Source organism: Solanum dulcamara, chromosome 5, assembly GCF_947179165.1.
Source record: "Solanum dulcamara chromosome 5, daSolDulc1.2, whole genome shotgun sequence".
NCBI classification, from domain to species: Eukaryota; Viridiplantae; Streptophyta; class Magnoliopsida; order Solanales; family Solanaceae; genus Solanum; species Solanum dulcamara.
In genome coordinates, this window is record NC_077241.1 from 50,087,355 (window position 1) to 50,104,556 (window position 17,202).

Sequence of the window (17,202 nt, forward strand, 5' to 3'; positions counted from 1 at the left end):
CGACCCTTTTTCTCGACCATTGTAGCACATGTGTTGCCCAGGACATAAGGAGCATGATGACTTGACGTCAGCCTCACCTTTCTCCGCCTTATCACCGACAGTCTATTCAGGATTCCAAACTCAACGATGACAACTAAACACGGGGGTTGCACTCATTGTGGGACTTAACCCAACATCTTACGACACGATCTGACGACAGCCATGCACTACCTATGTCCGCATTCCCGAAGGCACCCCTCTCTTTCAAGAGGATTTGCAGCATGTCAAGCCCTGGTAAGGTTCTTTGCTTTGCATCGAATTAAATCAAATGATCCACCGCTTGTGTGGGCCCCCATCAATTTCTTTGAGTTTCATTCTTACGAATGTACTCCCCAGGTGGGATACTTAACTCGTTAGCTATAGCACTAAACGGGTCGATACACACAACGCCTAGTATTCATCGTTTACGTCTAGGACTACTGGGGTATCTAATCTCATTCGCTCCCCTAGCTTTCGTCTCTCAATGTCAGTGTCGGCCTAGCAGGAAAGTCGTATTCGATGAAAGTCATATGTACGGCTTGGAGGGAAATCTTTCATATCTTTCGCGATCCACCCTACAATATGGGGTAAAAAAGCCAAAATAAATGATTTTAGCCCTTATAAAAAGAAAACTAATTCTTGAATTCCTTTCACGCTCATTTCACGTCGAGTTACTGCAGAAAAAAAACAACAAAATCTAATCCAATTTATCGTAATCGATTAGTTAACATATTGGTTAACCGTATTTTGAAACACGAAAAAAAAATCATTGGCTTATCAAATTATCTATCGAGCTGTGAAAAACATTCAACAAAAGACAAAAATAAATCCACTATCTATTTTACGTCAAGAAATACGTGGAGTAACTCCTGATATAACAGTAAAAGCAAGAATTTCCAAAAAAGACTAATTTATTTTTACGACGGACCTCAGTTCCAAGAAATCATATCTTCTACCGAGACATTTACCGAGGAAGCAGAAGCCCTTCGAATTTTCTTTTGAGACAATTTTTTCTCTCTCCTTGTCATTCAGAAAAGACAAAAAAAAATCAGGATAACAAACATTCTCTAGAATTTCTCTTAGATTCAAACCCATAGATGATGATAGAACTAGAATAGATATTTTTTGTTTCCTACTTATACGATCCCATATCCTTGCTTTTCTATCAATTTCTAATTACAATTCATTTGATTATCATTTTTAGTTGATCAAATTGTAAAATCATACGATTCGTCAGAAAAGGGCATAATTAATTACTTTTTTCTGTATAACAGGATTATTAGTTAAGAAGTGCGTTCGATTGATTCAACATCCATGAATCTAGAAAAGAGGGTTGAGGGTTGAGGGTCGAAACAAATGTATACCAAGAATTCTTGAAATTCCTTGGGAATTCTTGATTGGTGCTGAGCTAACTATAGCGCAAAGCCGAATCTCTTTGGTTAATAAAATCCAACAGGTTTATCGTTCTCAGGGGGTGCACCATGTAGCATTCACACCGAATGACTCTATGAAATTACATCGATACTTCCATATATTATGGGTAACGTAGGAGACATCTCTATTTTTCCCTGGTGAATCTTTAGAATTTTCACTGCTTAACTTTCAATTCTTCTCTTACCATCAAATGAAATGTGAATAACCCGTCCTCCTCTCTTTGAACGAAGGGGTGCTTCCGATTTTATCGGTGCTCATGGCAATTTAATTATTTACCCATCTGAATCTGATAGATTCTATTTTTCTCTTTCTACAATAGAAAGGAGGGGGGGTCAATTTTCTTGTAGAGCCGTATGCACAAAAAATGTCTGTACGATTGTTCAATTCTATCTTTTTTCTATTTTTTATCTTTCTTTTCTCTTTGCTTATCGATTCGATATTGATTTTTTAATATTAAATTATTGGATAAACCGATAGCCCATTAAGACTATAATAATTTCTTATTTTAATTTTTACTCATACATAAATATCAAAGTATCAAACAAAAGATATTAATATAATCACAATATTGAATTATCACTGTATTTATCTTTAGGCATTAGTATTACTTTAGATTCACAATGCCAAAATCTAAATAAATAAGAATGGTGATGGCTACTATTTGCAATGACAATAACAAGAGTTAGGCGATGTATAGGATCGTAAATTGTGAGTATTCACAACAAAAAACGTCTAATTTGCTTGTTTTGTTGTATGCCTTTATTGCATTAAATTGTTGAAGAAGTCGTATATTAATTTTAAAAGCATTTTCTTATTAGTTAAAGACCAAAAATCGATAAACCAAAAAATCGATAATAAATATCTTATTAATTTGATTATCGATTTAGCATATTTGAAAATAAAAAATCAATAAATCAAATCAATAATACTTAAAATCAAATCGAACCAACCGATATACACCCCTATCAAATAGCAACAATTGTAAATAGTACATTATTATGTCTCATGTAGAAGAATTCATCATCAAAATTAGCAGCCTTTATCACAAAGTATATATAAAAATGTCATTTATATTAAGGTCAGTATTCATGAGTGCATACATGAAGAGGACAAAAAAAAATATTGATTCGCTTCTGAGCAAAGATCTACAGGGAATTATTTTTTATTCTTGCGATTAATTTTGAGTTAATTTTTCTCCTTCATTTTCTGCCACGAAATATTAACTTTTAGTAAAATAATTTTTCTGAGAATACAGATAACACAATACTCTAAAGAAATATAATATAGTAATTTTTTTTATTAATAATGTGAAAAGCTAATAACTTTTGTGAAACAGTTGTAACTTCCAAGTAAGGAAATGAGACAAAATATAATGAAAATCTAATTCAATATTAATTTTGATTGACAAAAGAAATACGGATCAAGGGATGAGCTTATTTGAGCTCTTCTCACAAACCAGAAATGGAGAAACAACGGAGATGAAGAAGAGATGAAGAAGAGAAGAGAGAAGATTTTATTTTAGGGCTCAACTGTGAAAGGCCCTAATTGTGTGTATCTGTACATAGTTGCTCTATACATATATAGAGCATTATCCTATCTTAACTAACTAACTAATTGGTTAGTTAGTTCTAACTGTGTATTAGGCAAAATGACTATACTGCCCTTACTTCTAACTAATTTCCTAACTCCTTTAACTACCTTCTTTACATCTCAACACTCCCCTTCAAGCTAGGAGGTGTAAAAATATTCAAGACTCCTAGCTTGGATAGAAGGTGCTCATGTTGAGCTCTAGGCAGTCCCTTTGTCAGTATATCAGCTGGTTGTTCTTGGGTTGATAAGTAGTCAACTTTGATCATGCCTTGTTGTAATCTTTCTCTAATGAAATGACAATCTATCTCTATGTGTTTTGTTCTTTCGTGATAAACTGGATTGGCTGCAATTTGAATGGCAGCTTTGCTATCACTATAAATCTGGGCTGGAACTTTCATATCAGCCTCAACTTTCTTCAACATTCCCAGCAGCCACACAAGTTCTGCAACAGTAGAAGCCATGCTTCTATATTCAGCCTCAGCTGAACTTCTAGACACTGTGGTTTGTTTCTTGGCTTTCCAAGATATTAGTGATTTTCCCATTTTGATTAAGTAGCCTGTGACTGATTTTCTGGTGAGTGCACATGCTGCCCAATCTGCATCACAAAAGGCTGTAATTTGGTTGTCTGATTTACTGGATAGCAGAATGCCTTGTCCAGGTTGTCTCTTCAAATACTTGACTACTCTTAGGGCTGCCTCCATGTGGGACTTCTTTGGCTGGTTCAAGAACTGGCTTAATGTTTGAGTACTGAAGGCTATATCTGGCCTTGTCATATTGAGGTACAGCAGTTTACCTATGAGTTTTTGATAAGCTGCCTGATCTATTAGAGGATCATGTGGCTCTTCTTGTTTTTGGTTCACATGGTCATCATAGAGTTTTGATGTGAGCTTGATGTTGGCATCTATTTGTGTTGCTACTGGCTTAACTGCAGTCATCCCTACTTCTGCTATCAGATCAAGGGTGTACTTCCTCTGATGCATGAGTATTCCTGTTGTGGACCTTGAAAATTCAATCCCCAGGAAGTATTTGAGCTCCCCTAAGTCCTTCATCTTGAATGCACTTTGTAGAGCTTTCTTTGTCTCTTCTATCAACTTTAAGCTGCTGCCAGTGACTAACATGTCATCAACATATACAAGCACAATGACAATACCTTCTGCTGACTTGTTGATGAATAGGGAGTAATCATGTTGGCTTTGTTTGAACTTGAGAGAAGTCAGGGCCTCAGTAAGTTTGTGATTCCACTGCCTTGGAGCTTGTTTGAGTCCATAAAGGGACTTTGTTAGTCTACATACCTTCTCCCCTTGACTTACAAAGCCCTGAGGTAGCTGCATATATATTTCATCCTCTAGGTCTCCATGTAGAAATGCATTGAAGACATCCATTTGATGTATGTGCCACTGCTTTGAAGCTGCAATGGCAAGGACAGCCCTGACAGTCACCATCTTCACAATAGGAGAGAAGGTTTCTGTGTAATCAATCCCTTCTTGTTGGCTGTATCCTTTAGCTACTAGCCTGGCTTTGAACCTTTCTATTTCACCTGTGGATTTGTATTTTACCTTGTAGATCCATCTGCAACCAATAGGTTTCTTCCCTGCAGGTAAAGAAGTGACCTCCCATGTGTTGTTGCTTTCTAAGGCTTGGATCTCTGTCTGCATAGCATCAACCCATCTTGGGTCTTTGACTGCTTCAGCATAGCTGGTAGGTTCTATCACAGTGGATGTGGCAGCAATAAAACACTGATGAGAAGGAGATAGATGAGAGTAGCTTACATAGTTGGATAGTGGATATGGAACATCCTGGTTAGCATTCAGAGAGACAAAATCCTTCAGCCATATGAGAGGATGTTTAGACCTGGCAGATCTTCTGGTAAGAGGTTGCCCAGACATACTAGGACCACTTGCATCAGTGTGAGGTTGAGTTGACACACAGTCTTGCTCACCAGCCTCTGGATGGCCATATGCAGCCTCATCTGATATTATAGATGGAGCAGGACCTGAGCTTATGGATGGGGATAGTTGAAGCTGTGGAGCTGTCTCAGCTAGACCTTGTAGATTATCTACAAACAACTGTTGTGTTGTAGAGTGATCATCCTTGGCAAAAGGAAATATGGCTTCTCTAAAGTGAACATCCCTGCTGACAAAGAATGTGTTATTTTGCAAGTCAAATAAAATATAGCCTTTCTGTACTTCAGAATAGCCCATGTGCACAGCTGACTTTGATCTTGGCATAAGTTTATCATGTTCAATGAGATTCTTGGCTAGGGCTAGACAGCCAATGGTTCTCAAATGAGTCAAACCAGGTTTTCTGCCATATACTCTTTCATATGGAGATTGGAACTCAAGAACACTACTAGGAAGTCTATTGATCAGGTAAACAACAGCTAGTACACAATGACCCCAAAACTTGATAGGTATTTTTGCTTGAAATCTGATGGCTCTGGTCACTTCTAGTAGGTGTCCATGTTTCCTCTCAGCCACCCCATTTTGTTGAGGAGTGTATGGACAGGAACTTTGATTTATGATGCCCAGGGATTTGAACATATTATCACATACTGAGTTCACAAACTCAGTACCATTATCAGAACTTAATACCTTGATCACCCTGCCAAACTGATTTTGAGTATACTGCAGGAAAAGTTTAAGAGACACACACACATCTGATTTGTGTTTAAGTAAGAATATCCAAGTCATTCTTGAAAAATCTTCAACTATTGTAAGGAAATACTTGTTGCCATCAAATGTAGCAGTATTATAAGGTCCCCAAACATCAACATGTACCAAATCAAAGCAACTACTGCTTTTGATGATACTAGAAGAAAATACAGGTCTAGTTTGTTTTGCAAATGGACACACTAAGCATTCAGACACCTTACACATACTAACTTTATTCATAGTGAACATCTTAGCTAGAACAGCTGAAGACACATGTCCTAGCCTTTTATGCCATAGTTCCATATCTGTTTCCTTGTCTGTTGGATATGCAGCATCAACAGAGTATGCAGACTCCTTGGGATTACTTGCATCACCTTGAGTTAATTGGCTCCATAGCAGATATAGGCCCCCTTCTTCTTTACCAACTTCCTTCACCTTTCTAGTGTAGAGTTCCTGGAAAACACAGAAATCAGGGAAGAAGGAGACAGAGCAGCCTAATTCCTTGGTTATTTTGCTCACAGACATCAAGTTATACTTTAACTCTGGAATATGAAACACATTAGTAATCATACTTCTAGATGGTAGACTACAAGAACCAATATGAGTTACTTTAGTGGTACCACCATTTGGTAGACACACATCCTTAGGAGTGTTAAGTTGAAGTACAGACTCCTTTAGTAGCATCTCCAGTTTAGACACCATATGGTTTGTTGCACCTGTATCCACAATCCACACTTCACTTTTTTCAGTTACAAATAGGGCCTTACCTGCATTATTTGCCTTATTGCAATCAGGTGCATTGGCCCTTGAACCAGACTGTTGATTCATCATCATAAGAATTTGTTCATATTGATCTTTTGTGAATGTACAGCCTTGGAGTAGTTGTTTGACCTCTCTCTCAGCTGCCTTGTTTGAAGTAGAAATTGGTGATTTGTCTGCAGTTTTCTGCACTGTGCTATTTCTGCCCCACAATGCTTCATCAGTCACATTTGTGTTCAAGCCACATAAGAGAAGTTAGCCTGACTTGACTGGTGATTCGTATGGCAATTGATATCTACATGAACCATGTTTGCACTCTGAACCTTCCTTTTGGACTTGAAATCTGGGGGGTACCCCACCACCTTGTAGCAGGTCTCTTTGGTGTGGCCCCTACACTTACAAAAATCACAGATTAATGATGTATTTTTCTTGAACCTATTGTTAATACCTGAACTGTTGCTAACTCTGGAGTACATAGCTACTGAATCAGAAGATGATGCATACAGCCCCAAATTGTTGATTCCTGTAACTACAGCCTTTTGACTCTCATCTCCTACTATCATAGCATACGCTTGATTGACAGTAGGTAAGGGATCTATCATAAGAATCTGACTCCTAGCTTGATAATATGTGTCATTCAGCCCCATTAAAAACTGATACAACTTTTATCTATTTATATGAGCTACAAAGCCTCTGGATTTCTCACAATTGCAGCAAGGCGAGGGCACTAACACTTCAAACTCATCCCACAATGCTTTCAGCCTTGTATAATATGCTGATACAGAAGTTGTTCCTTGTTGCAATGTAGCTATTTCTTTGTGTAGGCTATAAGTTCTTGATCCATCAACTCTGTCGAACCTCTCTTGCAGATCAGTCCACACATTCAAAGCATTTGACGCAAATGCGATTCCACTCAACAAACTCTTCGAGACTGAATTCATAAGCCATGACAACACAATTGCATTTGCTATTTCTCATTGGCCCCACAGTTCTTCAACATACATTTCTTTTCTACACGTTCCATCTACAAGCCCTAATTTGTTTCTACCTAACAGTGCTAATTTGATCGATCGATTCCACAGGGTGTAGTTTTCAACACCTTGTAACTGAAACGAGATGATGCTTATACCACTCACATCTGTGGGACTAAGGAATAGAGGATGATTATAGTCGATACCTTGTCCATTGTTACCTGCTGAGTTTGCTGAACTTGGTATACCCATTCGTTGCGCTGAATCTACAGCTTCACCTGTCATTTCTTCAACCTTTTTGAGCTCTTTGTTGCGGAAGTCAGTGTTTGTTGCAGATTTAGCTTCGACGGAGCTTAGATCTACAACCTACGAGCTAACAGCTTTGATCGATTCTTTGACTCTGACCTTCGAGTCTTTGAATCAGCTATGTGCACTCGTTACAGAGACCATGCTCTGATACCATGAGCTTATTTGAGCTCTTCTCACAAACCAGAAATGGAGAAACAACAGAGATGAAGAAGAAATGAAGAAGAGAAGAGAGAAGATTTTATTTTAGGGCTCAACTATGAAATGCCCTAATTGTGTGTATCTGTACATAGTTGCTCTATACATATATAGAGCATTATCCTATCTTAACTAACTAACTAATTGGTTAGTTAGTTCTAACTGTGTATTAGGCAAAATGACTATACTTCCCTTACTTCTAACTAATTTCCTAACTCCTTTAACTACCTTCTTTAAATCTCAACAAGGGAAGAACTCGACAGCAACAAAGTAAAAGTTAAGAGACATATGTAATCAAAATTAGTAATATTTACATTTTACGCATAAACACACCAAAGCTAATTGGTAGAGCAATACATAGCATATGAGAGCGAGAGAAGTATCGAAGAGTGGATCGAATTTTGAGAAATACGAATATCATGTAAAAAGCTTATATCTATTTGTTTAATATATATATATATATATATATATATATATATATATATATATATATATATATACTTACTATCCTCACCAACCTTATTTCCTTTATACAAACTTGATAAAATATGGTAAATCTAAAGGAAAACAGAGCAGCAGTCCTAGATCTAATATCACTTTATTCAAATCATCAAAACAGAGGACCTCCATTACTAGTTACTACCATGTCCAAAATAAGCATCTCCAACATTTCAGGCAACTTTAACCTCTATTGTTATGGGTTTCTTTGGCTCAGGAGGAGGCAACTTTTGAACAGTGACGGTCAAAACCCCATCTTGACAAACAGCAGAAATTGCATCAGTATTCGCATTCTCCGGCAGGGTAAACTTCCTCATGAATTTCCCAATCCTTCTCTCCATTCTGATATACTTTGCACCTTCTTTCTCTTCTTCCCTCTTCCTTTCTCCACTAATCAACAGCACATTGTCTTCTTCCACCTGCACTTTGATATCTCCAGATTTCAACCCTGGCATATCCACAACGAAAACATACGAATTAGGATACTCCTTCACATCCGCTGGCGTCGCAGCCATGGCCTTGGCGTCACGAACATAGATCCTTGATGGGGCATTGACAGACTTTTCGGAATCGTCACCGGCAACTTCCATCATATGCTGAAGAGTGTGGAAGAGTGGTATGTTATCGATATCCACCAACCTGAAATCCATTTTCAATTTTGAGAAATTTTTGGATAGGGTGATTTTGTGCTTGGATTTGTTCGAACTGGTTTAATTTCTAATTTTGAGTGAGTTTTTGGATGAAGGGATTAGGGTTATATAGTGGAAATTTTGGAAAGTTCTGGAGCAAAATAGAAGAAGAATGAGGAAAGTTTCTAGGAGCTTCTACTCTTCATCACGTTGTTTCTACACTTGTCTAGAAACTTTACGATTGTTACTCTTTCTTTTATTTTCCGGGTACATCGTTTTACTATTTTTGAGGGGTCGATATATTTATTTATTAACAAAAATTACTTAGTGCTAGTTTGAAAAGTCACTATTTTGATTTTTGATATCTAATTAAATACACTAAATATATTTATAATAGGGAAAAGGGTCAAAATATTCTTAAACATAAAAATATCATTCGTTTATAGTTTGATTAAAAAATATTCTTGTCATTAATATTTTAATCCAAAAATACCCCTATTGTTATTTAATGGGTCAAAAATATATATTTTTTAAATTAAATATATTATTTATTTTCTTTTTGAGCACATTTTTTTCTTAATAATATTTTTTTTATTAATAAATGTTTATTTTATTAGTAAAGACATTTTTAGATCAAACTATAAACAAATGACATTTTTATTTATTTCAAATAATTTAATAACATTTTTAATCCTTTTCCCTTTATAATATAATAATATAGTTGCGAATACATTATTTACATTTTAAAATTAAACATACTTGTTCTACTTATATTATATATATTCTATATTTAGACGTCTTATAAAGTATAAGAACGAATCCAGACCTAAAGTTGATTTGTCCATCAAGAGGGGAGAAAGATCAGCGAGAATTATATACACAGATGCTAGTTTTTATCTCTCCGCTACATGTCTAACTCTATAATAACTAAGTTTAATAAATATAATTATTAAATGATAAATTAAAATAAAAAATAGAAAAAACATAAAAAGATTTTACATATTTATTCAATGTTTTTTTTTAAAAAAAAAGATAAATATTGTTGTTTAGATTTTTTATTGGGAAAAAGGGTCTGATATGTCTCTAAATTTTGTCATTTAGAGCTGATATATTCCCCGTTATAAAGCTAATCGGACACCATGGACTTTAACCATAATAGGGGCCAAGGACTTTAACCAAGGCGAAGAATAAGCCGAGGACTCTAATCAAGGTTGAATTTACGTCAAGGTTGAACTCACGAATTCTACTAGCCAACATGATCATATTTGGGTTCACGAAAGCAACCACTTCTCGATTAGTTTGTGCCATCATATCTTGGGCAAACACTTAGAAAGTCGCTCGAAATTCGACATGTGAAGCTTCTTCAGCTAGAGGATCATTTGGAGTTTGTTGCTCGCCTTCAACATTCCTTCTTACAGGAGCTCTTCGTGGAGGCATGATTTTGTAATCGAAAAGAACAAGAGTTAGAAGGAACAGTTAGAAAGTTCAACTCTACCGTATGACTATAAATTTCTATTATAAAGGAGAACGACCAAGGGTATAATTGTCATTCTACATTATAGTTAATTTAGTTTTTATATATTATGTTATTGAATTTGCCCATTAATTTATCTCCACATGGCTAAATATCAAAACACTACACCCTACAAGCTTTTTCTAGAAAGTTCTCCTAATACAACTCCAACGTTGCTGGTTATTATAACTCTATATACTTCCTCTCGTTTCATCCTCCTTAGCGGATAATCATGATTGCGATGCTGTTGCATACTTTCCTTGGACTTACTTGGTACGACAAGACGAAAAAGGGCAAAGATGAAAAGAGCTTCTTCACCCCATGCGAGATAGAAGGTTCATATACTTGTTCTTCCTCAATTTAGCTATGTATGGTACGTAGCATAGTTGAATAGGACTAGTGTAGGTTACTTTCTTGTCTTCTCATGGAAGGGGAGAGTCTCCCTCATTTATGCTTTCTTAGTCGACTTGTATCGGGAGGAGTCCTCTCATAGGTTTACTGCTTTCTAGTTATAGATAGCTCCTTTTGCTACGGGGATGAGTTAGCCGACCTTAATAGGTTAGCCGATTTATGAACCAACATAGGATCGGAGGTAAGGTTTATGTCCCCCTCCTTGTATTTTTCTGTTTTATTTTATGTTAAGGCTTGGGGGTGATGCTCAACCCCTGACTGTGCACGAGAGGTGAGAGCCTCGTGTAGGGTCTGTTCCCATAAAAAAAAAAAAAAAAAAAAAGTTCTCCTAATTTCTTCTCCCAAACCCCTCCATCTTCATAGTCCTTCCAAAATGATTGCATATTAAATTTTTACTTCAATGTTCACCTACATGATTTTTTAAAAAAAATTAGGATAAGTTCTTCGTTGATTATTTTATTCTTGTCTCAATTTTTATTAAATTTTACTAGAATTTTTCAAAATTAATTTGAATTTAACAAGCTATGTGCACAAGAGTGAGGATTTCAAAGAAATCTCTCCGGCCCTTGTCTGCTCCCCGACCTTTGTTTTCTTTTTCATCTTTTATTTTCATCCATTATTACCACAATCCTTGCAGTTATGTCCTAATAAAAAAAATTTAAAAATTATATTTTTCTATTATATGAAAGCATGAAGAATGAATGATCAAGGATAAAAATGTCTTTTACATCTAAATAATACTTCATCTGTCCTATTTTAGTTGTCATGATAAGATTTTGACACAATTCTTAAGAAAACATTAATTAGGAGCGTTATTTAACTAATATACCCTTTATTAATTATTTGATCATTATCTATTTATGTGTCTCTTAATTCTAGAATAATTAATGTTAAGGGTAAAGTTGAAAAAATATAATTAATTCTCTCTTGATTATTTAAATTAACAACTATTTTTAATATACATAACAATTAATATGAGACGGAGAGAGAATCTAACATGTGACTATCTCTTCTCCATATACCACTATAGACTTTTCTACAATTTTCTAAAATTAGATATTCTATCAATATAAAAAGACGTTATCTCACTTCTCATTCATCAGTTCTCAGTTTTCTCCTTTCTCATTCTTATAAGGTAAGTTTCTTTTTCTACCTTGTCCATCTATAGTTTCAAAAAAATAAAATAAATTTTCTCAAACAAAAAAAATTTTATGATAAAAATGCCAAATACAATAAAATCTATTATCATGTGACAATGAGCAAGAAAATAAAGCATTTTTGTAGCAACGACATCTCCAAAATTGAGAGGCAATAATCGTCTTCTTACAAAAACAAATAACTTCAACATCTCATGCATGGTTAATCTTGTTATTACTTCCTGTTCTATATACTTAATAGACTAAAATACAAGTTTTGTTATTTTTTTCTAAATGTTATACATTTTGTCAAAAACTAAACAATAAGCTAAGAACGTGTTATTGTTGTTTCCTAGATTAAGGTAATTCTTTGGGTCCTTATTTGAATGTGAACAAGTACTTGAAGTTCTTAAATCCAGCTGTATTTTGTCAAGTACTGCATTAAAAAATGATTGTTGTTATTTTGCTCTTTCAAAATACTTAACAATTTACTCCCTCCAAAACACCTTTTGCTTTAGTGAGACATTTTTTTCAAGTGAATCCAAAAATTGATATTATTAGTTATTCAGCGCTCATTATTTTCTTACCTTTGTTAGATGATACAATTGTTTGAATTTGATCCTCAACTAACATGGCCTCATCTTTACAATAACATAGCAAGTATAACAACCAACTACATTCAACTTTGTAGTGACAAATTATGTTGTGGGGGTCATTTGAGTTGCATTAAGATAATGCTAGCCTATTCCATTTTACATAATTTTAAAGCCACTAGCAACTATAAATGTATAGGCCTCAAGAGATGCCCTTTGGTATGAAACTCATGCTTCCATAAATATAATACAATTTTTTGCTTCCTATGGCTTCATCTTTCGAAGAGTCTGGCGGAACTTAACGATTTTTTTATTTGTACTGGAGACACATCTTTTCTATTATTTAATTCAAGAGGTGAAATTGTTGGTGTGTGCCCAAATGCACATGTTCAATCAAATACATGTATTGATAGCATAGGTGCAAGTCATCATTGCTTCTTAAGTATTGTCTCTTGCCTATTTTTTAAATTTATCAAATTGAATTATTTAGTTATAAGAATAATGTTGTATATCTTGGATCATTTTTATCATAGGAGTTGCCAATTTATGAAAATTCCTTATCTAAGAAATACTGAGTTCAAAATAATTTAATTGATTACTTTAAAGGTAATATTTGAATTATTTGTATCTATATGACCTCTATATAAGTAAAAAAATCAACAAAATCTTGCGCTAAAATACAAACATTGCTTTTGCAATAAATAAATAAATTATTATTAAAATAAACTTTAATTGAACATGTTGGTCCATGCAGAGCGCGGCTTCCCTCATCTAAGAATGATGAAAGAAGTGAAGTTTGGTAAACGTCTTATAGCCTCCTATTCATAATTGTGGCACACTTCACACCCATGAATAAGACTCTCCTTGACGCGGCATATCAGACACTCTAGGACACTAGAAACCTTGTACTCTCATACTAAGTATGTCACGATCCAAGCTAATATCTAGGTGTGACACGATGATTAAAATTCCAAAGGACTTCAACCAAGTTTCTTAGCATATACAACATGACATGTGAAGCATGAATTCAAAAACAAACTTTAAATTCAAAAATAGTCTCAATATAGAAATCTCAAATTAGAGAGAATTCAAACATACACATCAACATCAACATGAAATGAACATACTTCTATAGTCTGACAAGCTTCTACTAAATTAGACGAGGACATAGGACAAGTCCTATATCACCTAAACCATAAGGATTGCATAAGTCTGAACTGTAAAAAAAAAAAAGACGAATTTGCCCTAGAATCATAAGGACTCACCAAAGCTAACTATGAGTAGATGTCCAACTAGCCATGTTGATGGACGTGAGCGTCATGATCTATATTATGAGACAATATATAGGCAAATATATGTGTTAGTACATGGAATGTACTAAGTATGTGAAAAATATGCATGGCATGAATAACAAACATAATAAGCATGAACATGAGATGCATGGCCAAGATATCTTGAGAAACGTGAAGTAAATCATGAAAACATATAATAAGGCCAATGCATCATAAAACATCATTTAAGAGCTTATAAGAAAAACATAGTCATTTTTTGGGATATGAATTGTAATGTCACGCCCCGAGAGAGTACCCTAGGCGTGACCGTCACTCGAAGGCCATTTCTGACCTCCGAGCGAACCACCTGATCCCGTCACACATTCATTCAATCATATTCTCTTAGCGGAAACTCAAATAATGAAATACTGTTCATATATATGTGGGGGGCGAGGGCCAAGCATTTTCAACCCAACAAAACAATATAATAAGATTCCTCAAAATAACAGTTCAACCTCCCCACACTCTAGTCTATGAAGCCTCTATCAAAGTCTAAGAGGTGCCAATGACAAGTCCATGGCTATCAATAATCAAAATAAAGGAAACGACAACACACTATACAAGAAAGCTCAACATCCTCCGGAAACTAGGAGGACTCACCAACTAGTTGGGAGTGTATGTGGATCTTCAACGGAACGCTGGTTGATGATCTCTAGTACCTGTATCTGCATCATGAAATGATACAGGCCAAATGGCGTCAGTATATGGAATGTACGAGTATGTAAAATGGCCGAATGCAACGAACATCAAGGAAGAATCAATCAACTCGGAATCTCAACTCAAAAGGGATAATAACTTAATCAAATGTCCCTAAGTCTAAACAAGGATATGATTTAGACGAGACCAATCACATACAATTCAACTCAATCTGACTTAGAGTACTATCAAGACCTATTTGGGAGTTTCTCTTACCCGATAACCATCACTTATGGGCTAGTGAAAGTACAACAAACCGACGTTGTTGCCGTATCCGTTCATACTTTGCCAGGGTATGAACGAATCAACTAATCATGGATCCAATCCAACCAAGTCCTATAATATTTGGACAAACATCTCGGGGAAACATCCGACTTTAACGGTTCAATCCCCCTACGTTTGGCGACATAGTTATTGGGTTCGAGTATGGACTATACTCTTGCCCAATTCGGTGCTCGATACTCCTCCCAAGACTCAATGCTCATAAAACTCCATCCAATCAACTCAATCGAATCACATCGACAAGTCTCATTTCAATCTTGTCAACTCATCAACTCTATCATGATCAAATCTCTCTCAATCATACTATCCAATCAATCTCAATCATATCCTTTAAAGAAATTTAAATGCACGTTTATAGCAACATATAGACATAACCAATCATTTCCTCCATCCATTGAGAAATCTTTGAGACTCATCACAACTTCAAGACTTTAAATCGACACTTTATAATAGGCAACATTCTTAAGAAGATAGCATCTTTTATCATAATCTACATAATCAAGAAGATCAATAAAATATATTAACAACTCGTCTTCATCAACTCATACTCACATAAAGGCCCATTTTAAGAACTTTTTAGCTCAACAACATCAACACATATAGAGTCAAATAAATAGGGGACAAAGCTCATATAAACATAACCATACAAGAGTAGGGCACATGGATGGACTCAACCCATGTTTTGGATAGCCTTACATACCTTAGTGAAGACTTGAAGAAAACCTTGTGGTTAGGTCTTCAATGGAAAGCTTGAAGTCTTGAAGCTCTTGGAACAATCTCTTGTTGGAAATGGAGAAGAAGAAGAAGATGAAGAGGAGAGAGTTTCCTAGGGCTTTTCTAGAGAGAGAGTGAGGCTGCAATTTGTGATCCCAAAATGCCCAAAGATGATACATATATAATTTGGGTGAATTCCCAAATTTCCCCTTCTTAAAAGTTCTAAAAAATAGGCAAAAATGCACCTGGCGCGATAGTGGCGCATCGCGCCATTGCAGCGCCAGGCTGATTACGCCTAAAACCTACACACCTCGTAGTGGCGCGCCGCGCCAAGGACCAAACTACTGGGGTACATTCTTGGCGCGATAGTGGCGCGTCGCTCCCTTACAGCGCCAAGGCCAATATTTCCTGGGTTCTGGAAATTGGCTTGAAAAACCCTGTACACCTTTTAGTGGCGCGCCGCGCCAGAGACCAAACTACTGAGGCCTGTTTCTGGCGCGATAGTGGCGCATCGCGCCACTGCGGTGCCAAGCCCAGTTTTCCAGCAATTGCAACCTAGGCCTGGAAATCTCTGCTGTGCTAGCTCAACTTAGGATCGTCATATCTTTTGACTCCAAACTCCAAAATGTGCATTTTTGATGGCGTTGGAAAAAAGACTCGACGACCATTAATTTAATAGGTCATGGGCCACCCAGATCGTCATATATCAAAAGATAGGGTCGTTAGAAGTCAACCCCTCATGCGAACTCCTCCTCAAACTTAGTCACGACGAATCTTTTGGACTTGGCTTGGTCCTAGGGGTCCTTTGTGACCCCACATCACCTCTAACACTTCTCAATTTCTCAAGGACTCATCTTAACTCATGCAAATGCTCCACAATACTCGAGTTCGACCCTACCCGAAAACAAGAAGGGTTCGAATCTTAGGAAAAAATTTTGGGGGGTGTTATATGTAACCGACACTAAAATCATGTGAGTTATAACATGGAATCTAGTGTAACTCCTACACCAAAAAAGAAGAGGCTACATGCCAAAATAAACTCTATATCATTCATATATATAGGCAAAAATATGTGTTAGTACATAAAATGTACTTAGTATGTAAAAAATATGCATGTGATGAATAACAGACATAATAAGCATAAACACGACATGCATGGCCAAGGTATCTTGAGAAACATTCAGTAAATCATGAAAACATATAATAAGGTCAATGCATCATAAAACATCATTTAAGAGCTTATAAGAAAAACATAGTCATTTTGTGGGATATGGATCGTAACCGACACTAAAATTATGTGAGTTATAATATGGAGTCTGGTGTAACTCCTACACCAAAAAAGGAGAGGCTACGTGCCAAAGTAGACTCCATATCATTCATATCATGTGCTCTATGTGGATCCACTAGCTAATTCATTTAAGACAACCTACGGGGGTAATGTAGTTCGGGACTAGAGATTGCTACTAAAGACT

At 35.9% G+C, this 17,202-nt stretch overlaps 1 protein-coding gene across 1 annotated transcript; it reads right to left on the minus strand.

The window, feature by feature from the left end:
• Positions 1-8,506: 8,506 nt before the first annotated feature.
• On the minus strand, positions 8,507-9,255 carry LOC129888313 (17.3 kDa class II heat shock protein-like). The gene has a single exon (XM_055963315.1). It carries the CDS (start codon positions 9,073-9,075, stop codon positions 8,599-8,601), a length of 477 nt encoding a protein of 158 aa, XP_055819290.1. The 5' UTR covers positions 9,076-9,255; the 3' UTR covers positions 8,507-8,598.
• Positions 9,256-17,202: the final 7,947 nt, after the last annotated feature.